At 42.7% G+C, this 8,672-nt stretch overlaps 1 protein-coding gene across 1 annotated transcript; it reads right to left on the bottom strand.

The window, feature by feature from the left end:
- Positions 1-7,833: 7,833 nt before the first annotated feature.
- On the bottom strand, positions 7,834-8,358 carry LOC104239948 (uncharacterized). Its single transcript, XM_009794704.1, has one exon. It carries the CDS (start codon positions 8,356-8,358, stop codon positions 7,834-7,836), a length of 525 nt encoding a protein of 174 aa, XP_009793006.1.
- Positions 8,359-8,672: the final 314 nt, after the last annotated feature.

Consider the following 8,672-nt stretch of genomic DNA (forward strand, 5'->3'; position numbering starts at 1 on the left):
TAGTTTGATTCATGGCGTGATTTGCATTTTTGGCATTGTTTGATATGATTTGAGACCCCGTGCAAGTCTGTGTTAGCTTATGGAACTTGTTTGTGTGTTTAGACAGGGTCCCTAGGGTCTCGGGTGTGTTCCGGGTGGGCTACGGGTCAATTCCTCCTATTTTTGAACAACTGATTCTGTCTTTTGATATCCTTCTTTGCGATCGCGAAGTACCTTTCGCGTTCGCGAAGTGTTTATGCTGACCACCTCGAAATTCTTCTTCGCGTTCGCATTTAACCTCTCGTGTTCGTGAAGGTTTTCCTTTCTCCTTCTTCGTGTTCGCAGCCACTCTATCGCGTTCACGTAGTAGAATTGGGAGTTGGGGGCTGGTGGCTATCTCTTCTTTACGTTCGCATCACTCTCCTCGCGTTCGCGAAAGCTTCTATTCCTTACTCTCCGCATTCGCATCCCTTAGCTCGCGTTTGCGATGGGCTTTTCTTGGCAGCTTCATTTTTTTTCTTCGTGAACACAATTGTTCTTCTGTGTTCGTGATGCACAAATACCTGGGCGGACAGAATATATTCCCAAATCGAGGGTTAGACCATTTTTATCATATTTTGAGTTGTTGAGCTCGATTTTGAGTGATTTTTTGTGGGTTTTTCAAGATATTCGATTGGGTAAGTATTCTTCGCCTAGTATTTAATATATTCCATGATTTTATATTCATTTTTTTCATTTAGTTTATGTTTTGGGTTGATGAAAATGTTAGTTTTTGAAGAAAATTTCTAAAATAAAAATCGTGAATTGAGGAACCAAATGTTAGTCCTATAGTGCACCACCAGCTCCTATCAGTGCACCACCGCTTCAGAGTTTTCGAGGTGGTCATTCAGGTCGACAGGGTCAGCAGCCGAGAGCTTGTTACACTTGTGGTGATATGGGTCACATTGCTAGATTTTTCCCTTGAGCACTAAGTAGCTCTCAGCATCAGGGTTCCCGTGCCATGGTTTAGGCACCAGGTGTTCCACAGCCCGCCCAACCAGCTAGAGGTGGGGGTAGAAGTATTAGAGGTGGAGCTCAGACCTCTAGAGGTGGAGGCCAGCCAACTACATGCCTTCCTAGAGATGTAGTTCAGGGTGGTGGGGCCCGGCCCGATGTTATACTCTCCCCGCCAGGCCCCAGGCTGAGGCTTCGAATGCAGTTATTACAAGTACGGTTCTGTTTTGTGATAGAGATGCTTCAGTGTTATTTGATCTAGGGTATACATACTCGTATGTGTCATCTTATTTTGCACTGTATCTGGTTATGCCTAGTGATTCATTGAGTGTTCCTGTTTATGTATCTATACCAGTGGGTGACTTTATTGTAGTAGATCAAGTCCATCGCTCTTGTGTAGTTGTGATTGGGGGTCTTGAGACTCGAGTAGATTTGTTGCTTTTAGACATGGTTAATTTCGATGTTATATTGGGTATGGACTGGTTATCACCTTACCACGCTATCTTGGACTGTCATGCCAAGGCTGTGACCATAGCCCTACTTGGTTTGCCTTGCTTAGAGTGGAGAGGGACTTCTGGTCATTCTACCCGTAGTGTTATCTCTTATGTGAAGGCTCGACGTATGGTCGAGAAGGGGTGTTTGGACTATTTGGCATATGTTCGTGATTCTAGTGCTGAGGTTCCTTCTATTGATTCTGTGTCTATTGTTCGTGAGTTTCCTAAGGTATTCCCTTCAGACCTGTCAGGTATGTCACCCGACAGGAATATTGATTTTTGCATTAATTTAGCTCCGGTCACTCAGCCCATTTCTATCCCGCCGTATCATATGGCCCCGCCTGAGTTGAAAGAGTTAAAGGAGCATTTGCAAGACTCGCTTGAGAAGGGTTTCATTAGACCCAAATATTTCGGCTTGGAGTGTCGGTGTTGTTTGTTAAGAAGAAGGATGGATCGATGAGAATGTGTATTGATTACCGGCAGTTGAACAACGTTACTATCAAGAATAAGTATCCATTGCCGAGGATTGATGATTTGTTTGATCAGCTTCAGGGTGCCAAAGTATTTTCGAAGATTGACTTGATATTTGGCTATGATCAACTGAGGATTAGGGCATCCGATGTCCCTAAGACAGCTTTCCGCACTCGGTACGGGCACTATGAGTTCCTGGTTATGTCATTCGGGTTGACAAATGCACCAGCAGCCTTTATGGATTTGATGAACCAAGTGTTCAGGCCTTATTTGGACTCATTCGTGATAGTCTTCATTGATGATATTTTGATATATTCTCGCAGCTGGGAGGAGCACGAGCAACATCTTAGAGTGTCTCTTCAGACCTTGAGGGATAGTCAGTTATATGCTAAGTTATCGAAGTGTGAGTTCTGGTTGAGTTCAGTTACATTCCTGGGTCATGTTGTATCAGCAGAGGGTATTCAGGTGGATCAGAAGAAGATTGAGGCAGTTAAGAACTGGCCCAGACCAGTATTAGCCACAGAGATTCGGAGTTTTTTGGGATTGGCAGGCTACTACCGTCGGTTCGTGGAGGGGTTTTCATCTATCTCAACTCCAATGACCAGGTTGACCCAGAAGGGTGCCCAGTTCAGATGGTCGGATGAGTGTAAGGCGAGCTTTCAAAAGCTCAAGATAGCTCTGACTACAGCACCGATATTGGTTTTTCCCACAGGTTCAGGGCCTTATACAGTCTATTGTGATGCGTCTCGTATTAGACTTGGTGCAGTGTTGATGCAAGATGGCAAGGTCATTTCCTATGCTTCACGGCAGTTGAAGATTCATGAGAAAAACTATCCGGTTCATGATTTAGAGTTGGCAGCCATTGTTCATGCATTGAAGTTTTGGAGGCATTATCTGTATGGCATGACATGTGAGGTGTTCACGGATCACAATAGTCTTCAGTATTTGTTCAAGCAAAAGGAGTTGAATTTGAGGCAGAGGAGGTGGTTGGAGTTGTTAAAAGACTATGATATCACCATCTTATATCATCCGGGAAAGACCAATGTGGTGGCCGATGCTCTGAGTAGGAAGTTAGCCAGTATGTGCAGTCTTGCTTATATTCTGGTCGGTGAGAGGCCGCTTGCTTTGGATGTTCAGGCTTTGGCCAATTAGTTTGTGAGGTTGGATGTTTCTGAGCCCAACCGTGTGTTAGCTTGCACAGTCGCTCATTCTTCATTATTGGAGCGTATCCGAGATTGGCAGTATGACGTTCCCCATTTGTGTGTCCTCAGAGACACGGTGCAACACGGAGGTGCCAAGCAGGTTACCTTAGGTGATGATGGTGTTTTAAGATTGCAGAGTCGCGTTTGTGTGCCTAATGTAGATGGGCTTTGGGAGTTGATTTTAGAGGAGGCCCATAGCTCCCGGTACTCTATTCATCCGGGCGCCGTGAAGATGTATCAGGATTTGCGGCAACATTATTGGTGGCGGAGAATGAAGAAGGATATTGTTGCATATGTGGCTCGGTGTTTGAATTGTCAGCAGGTTAAGTACGAACATCAGAGGTCTGGTGGTTTATTTTAGAGGATTGAGCTTCCCGAGTGGAAGTGGGAGCGGATCACTATGGATTTCATTGTTGGACTCCCGCAAACTCGGAGGAAGTTCGACGTAGTATGGGTCATTGTTGATAGGCTGACCAAGTCAACACATTTCATTCCTGTGGCAGTCTCCTATTCATCCGAGAGGTTGGCTGAGATCTATATCCGGGAGATTGTTCGCCTTCATGGTGTGCCCACATATATCATTTCAAGCCGAGGTACGCAGTTTACCTCGCATTTCTGGAGAGCAGTTCAGCGAGGGTTGGGCATACAGGTTGAGTTGAGCACAATATTTCATCCTCAGACGGATGGGCAGTTCGAGTGAACTATTCAGATTCTTGAGGATATGCTCCGAGCTTGTGTAATTGACTTTGGAGGCTCGTGGGATCATTTTTTGCCTTTAGCAGAGTTTGCCTACAACAACAGCTACCAGTCGAGTATTCAGATGGTTCCGTATGAGGCTTTGTATGGTAGGTGATGTCGGTCTCCGGTTGGTTGGTTTGAGCCGGGAGAGGCTCGGTTGTTGGGTACGGATCTGGTTCAAGAGGCCTTGGACAAGGTCAAGATCATTCAGGATAGACTTCGTACAGCTCTGTCCAGGCAAAAGAGTTATGCCGATTGCAAGGTTCGAGATTTGACTTTCATGGTCGGTGAGCGGGTATTCCTTCGAATGTTGCCTATGAAGGGCGTGATGAGATTTGGGAAGAAGGGCAAGCTTATCCCTAGGTTCATTGGACCATTTGAGATTCTCGATCGAGTGGGAGAGGTGGCTTATAGACTTGCTTTGCCGCCGAGCTTATCATCCGTGCATCCAGTGTTTCATGTGTCCATGCTCCTGAAGTATCACAGTGATCCATCCCACGTTTTAGATTTCAGCACTGTCCAGTTGGACAAGGACTTGTCTTATGAGGAGGAGCCGCTAGCTATTCTAGACTGGCAGGTTCGTCAGTTAAGATCGAAAAGTTTTCCTTCTATTCGTGTTCAGTGGAGAGGTCAGCCTCCTGAGGCATCAACCTGAGAGTCTGAGTCCGATATGCGGAGCCTTTATCCCCATCTTTTCCCCAACTTAGGTACTTCCTTCTTCTGTCTGTTGCTCCGCTTGAAGACAAACAGTTATTTTAGAGGTGGAGAAAGTGATGGCCCAAAGGGGCATCACTTGTTTTTAAATTAAATTCTGTATTCCGAGGCCTTAAAACCCTCATTTAGCTTCACCTTGATTTGTGTGCGCAGTCAGGGCACATAGCCTTTAAGCTTAAATATGAAAATCTGTGAAAAATAATAAGTTTTGACAATAAAATGAATAAATTTGACTTCGATCAACATTTGGGTAAACGGACCTGGACCCGTGATTTGATGGTCTCGGAAGGTTCATAGAAAAATATGAGACTTGGGCATATGCCAGGAATCAAATCCCGAGGTCCCAAGCCCGAGAAATGAATTTCTAAAGAAAATTATTTTCTGAAATGGTTTAAAGAAAATTGAAATGAATTTTGATTAGAACATGTTGGTATCGGGACCGTATTAAGTTCTGGCGCCCGATACAGGTCTTATAAATGATATAAGATAATTCTGTGAAGTTTGGTAAGAAACGGAGTCCGTTTGACGTGATTCGAACCAAAATTAGAAATTTTGATGTTTAAAAAGTTTTGATAAATTTCATTGATATTGAGGTTTGATTTGATGTTTTTGATGTTATTTTGGTGGTATGAGTACACGAATAAGTCCGTGGGATAGTTTTGAGGTTGTGTGTATATTTGGCTTGGAGCCCCGAGGGCTCGAGTGAGTTTTGGATAGGCCACGGAGTACATTTAGAACTTAGAAAGATTGCAGAAATTTTGCTGGTATGATCAGGCCTACAGGCTTCGGATTTGCGAAGCCTGGCTCGCAAATGCGAGCTCACAAATGCGAAACCAGCCCAGGCCTGCCTTGCTCGAAAATACGATATTTTCTCCACAAATGCGAAGATTTCCATATGGCCAGTGATCGCAAATGTGACCTATGTGTCGCAAATGCGACCTTGTTATCGCAAATGCGAAAGTCAAGAAATTCTGAAGGGTTCGCACAATTCCCGTGTTAGTAGAGATTGGGGTTCGCAATTGCAAACCCTTGTTCGCAATTCCCATAACTGAGACCTCCAATTTTTATACTAAGCCAATTTTAAAACCCATTTTTCATATTCCCTCAAACATAAACGCACTTAGGCGATTTTTCAAGGATTCTTCTTCTCCAAATCAATTGTAAGTCATTTTTAACTAGTTTTCTTCAATCATTAACACCTTTTAACATGAATTCAACTTAAAATCAAAGATTGTCATGGGGGAAATTGGGAGTTTTGGGTAGAACCTAGGTTTTTCAAAAATTGGGGATTCAGACCTCGATTTGAGGTCCGATTTCAAAACAAATTATATATTTGGGTTCGTAGAGGAATGGGTAATCATATTTTGGTTCGAACCTCGGGGTTTGACCATGTGGGCCCGGGGGCAATTTTTGACTTTTTGGGCAAAACTTTGGAAAACTCATTGTCATGCATTCAAATTGATTCATTTAGTGTTTATTGATGTAATTAAGTAACTTGTGGCTAGATACGAGTGAATTGGCGGTGTAATAAAGGGGTAAAGCTATAATTGAATCTTGAGTTGTGTTCGAGACATCGAGGTAAGTGTTTGGTCTAACCTTAGCTTGAGGGATTAGGAGTCGAGTCCTATTTGCTACGTGATAATTGTTGAGTACGAAGTATAGGCATGGTGACGAGTATCTATACGTTGGTGTCAAGCATGACCGTGAGTCTTATATTGTGATTTTTCATGACTTCATTGTATTATCTATGCTTTACAATTGATTTCTATTTGTTGTGAAATTTGTGGATGTAATTGTGCCCTTTGAACATCGAGGAGCATTGGCTCAAGCTATATTACGAATTGTGAAAGTATATGAGTTGATTGAACCCTTGGGAGCAGTGGCTCAAGCGGTAAAGTGAGTGGTGAAGTAAAAGTGAAAAAGAGAAAGAAGTTATTTAATTGTTCCCTTGCTGGGATATTGTTGCTTTATTGGTTATCTCCCTTGCCGGGATGTTGATATTATTGATGTTGCTCCCTTGCCGGGACTTAATTGTTGAATTGTTGTTCCCTTGTCGGGCTTTCCCTATTATAATCTTGTTTATTCCCTCGCCCAATTGTTTGTGATTGTTGTTTGGGTAAGGAAGAGTGTTAAAGCACGAAGAGCGATGCTGTGTACTGTTTGTTTTGTGAGGAAAGAGTGTAAAACACGAAGGGTTATGCCATGTATGATTGTGAGGAAAGAGTGTAAAGCACGAAGGGTGATGCTGTGCCGCACGATGTACCATTCCGTGCCGATTCTATTGATTATATGGTGAGGAAAGAGAGTAAAAGCACGAATGGTGAAGTCGTGCACATTTTTATTATATAATTGCTTTGGTGAGGACAAGAGTAAAAGCACGAAGGGTGATACTGTGCATTTATTGACTTCTAATTCTTCATTGATATATGTGTTATGTTTTTTCCTCCGTTACTTGATGTCTTTCTATTCGGAATTGTTATCTCCCCCACAGCATGCTCCCCCTTCCATATTGACTGGTTATCTCTGTATTTCTTTTCTGTGGTATATATATATACTTAAACTGCACAGGTTTATTTGGTATGTATGGTCCTAGCCTCGTCACAACTCCGATGGGTTTAGGCTAGGCACTTACCAGCACATGGGGTAGGTTGTGCTGATACTACACTCTGCACTATGTACAAATCCCAGAGCAGCTCTTGGGCAGTAGTTGGAGTGCTTCCTTCAGTCCACCCGGAGACCCAAGGTAGACCTACAGGAGTCCACAGACCATGGCGTCTCCCTCTATCCCTATTTCCTATTTCATTTTCCTTTTATTCAGAAACAATGTATTTTGATTTCTTCAGACCTTGTATGTAGCAACTCTTAGATAGTCTGTGACACCAGGTTTTGGGTGTTTGAGGTTTTAAAGGTTGTAATAGATGTAGGTTTCAAATGTTTAATTGTCAACTTCCGCTTATTTATTAAAGTTCCGCTGATTTCATGTTATCATCTTATATTTGTTAAAAGGAAGAAATTGGTTAATAAAGCAAGTAGGTAAGGATTGGCTTGCCTAGCTCTCATTAGTAGGCGCCATCATGACTCCCGAGGGTGGGAAATCCGGGTCGTGACACCTTCTTCTTCTTCATTTCATACGTTTTCAAGTTTCCAACAAGTTCATCCATGGTCAGTGTCTGCAAGTCCTTCGCCTCTGTAATGGTGTTTACTTTGCTTTCCCAAGAACTGGGCAGTACACTAAAGATTTTCTAGACAAGCTTGTTTCTTGGAATAATTTCACCAAGAGAGTGAAGCTCATTGATGATAGAGATGAATCGAGTGTGTATATCTTGGATAGATTCATCATCTTTCATTCTGAAGAGCTTATATTCAGTTGTAAGCATATCGATCTTGGATTGCTTCACCTGTGTTATTCTATCGCGAGTTGTTTGAAGAGTCTCCCTGATTTCTTTTGCTGATTGGCATGCTGATATCCTGTTATATTCATCAGGACCAATGCCACACACAAGCATTTTCTTTGCACGAAAATTCTTTTCTATGGCCCTTCTATCAGCGTCACTGAATTCCTTCCTCTTCTTGGAAATGGTTACAGCTGGATCGCCAAGGTTCTTGGTAGGGACAAAGGGTCTGTCACATATGACATCCCATAACTCAGAATCTTCAGCCATGCTGAAGTCGTGCATCCTAATTTTCCATCGTCCATAATATTGATCGTTGAACCTTGGAGGTCTGTAAGTAGACTGGCCTTCTTCGAAGTTTGAAGGAGCAACCATGAGGATCCTATCTAGGTGTTAACCTGATAGAAAGAACCTGCTCTAATACCAATTGATAGAATATAAGGGTCCACTAAAGTCTATAGACAAACGGGTTCTCTATCAGGTTCAATAGTACACACGCACACTGCAGTAAATAAATGACAAGAGGAATTTTATGTGGAAAATTCTCAGCTCAACGGGATTAAAAATCACGACCTACCCTTGTAGAATTTCAACTTCACTACTGAGCAACTTTTAGATTACAACCTATGCAACCTAGTAATTGACCTCTTAATCCTTCACTAACTTGTAATACTCTATTACAAGCCACT

The sequence above is a fragment of the Nicotiana sylvestris genome, chromosome 2 (genome assembly GCF_000393655.2).
Source record: "Nicotiana sylvestris chromosome 2, ASM39365v2, whole genome shotgun sequence".
Lineage (NCBI taxonomy): Eukaryota > Viridiplantae > Streptophyta > Magnoliopsida > Solanales > Solanaceae > Nicotiana > Nicotiana sylvestris.

Bases quoted from the DNA above. Each gene is read 5' to 3' on its own strand.
- LOC104239948 (XM_009794704.1), bottom strand. From the start codon at position 8,358: ATGGTTGCTCCTTCAAACTTCGAAGAAGGCCAGTCTACTTACAGACCT.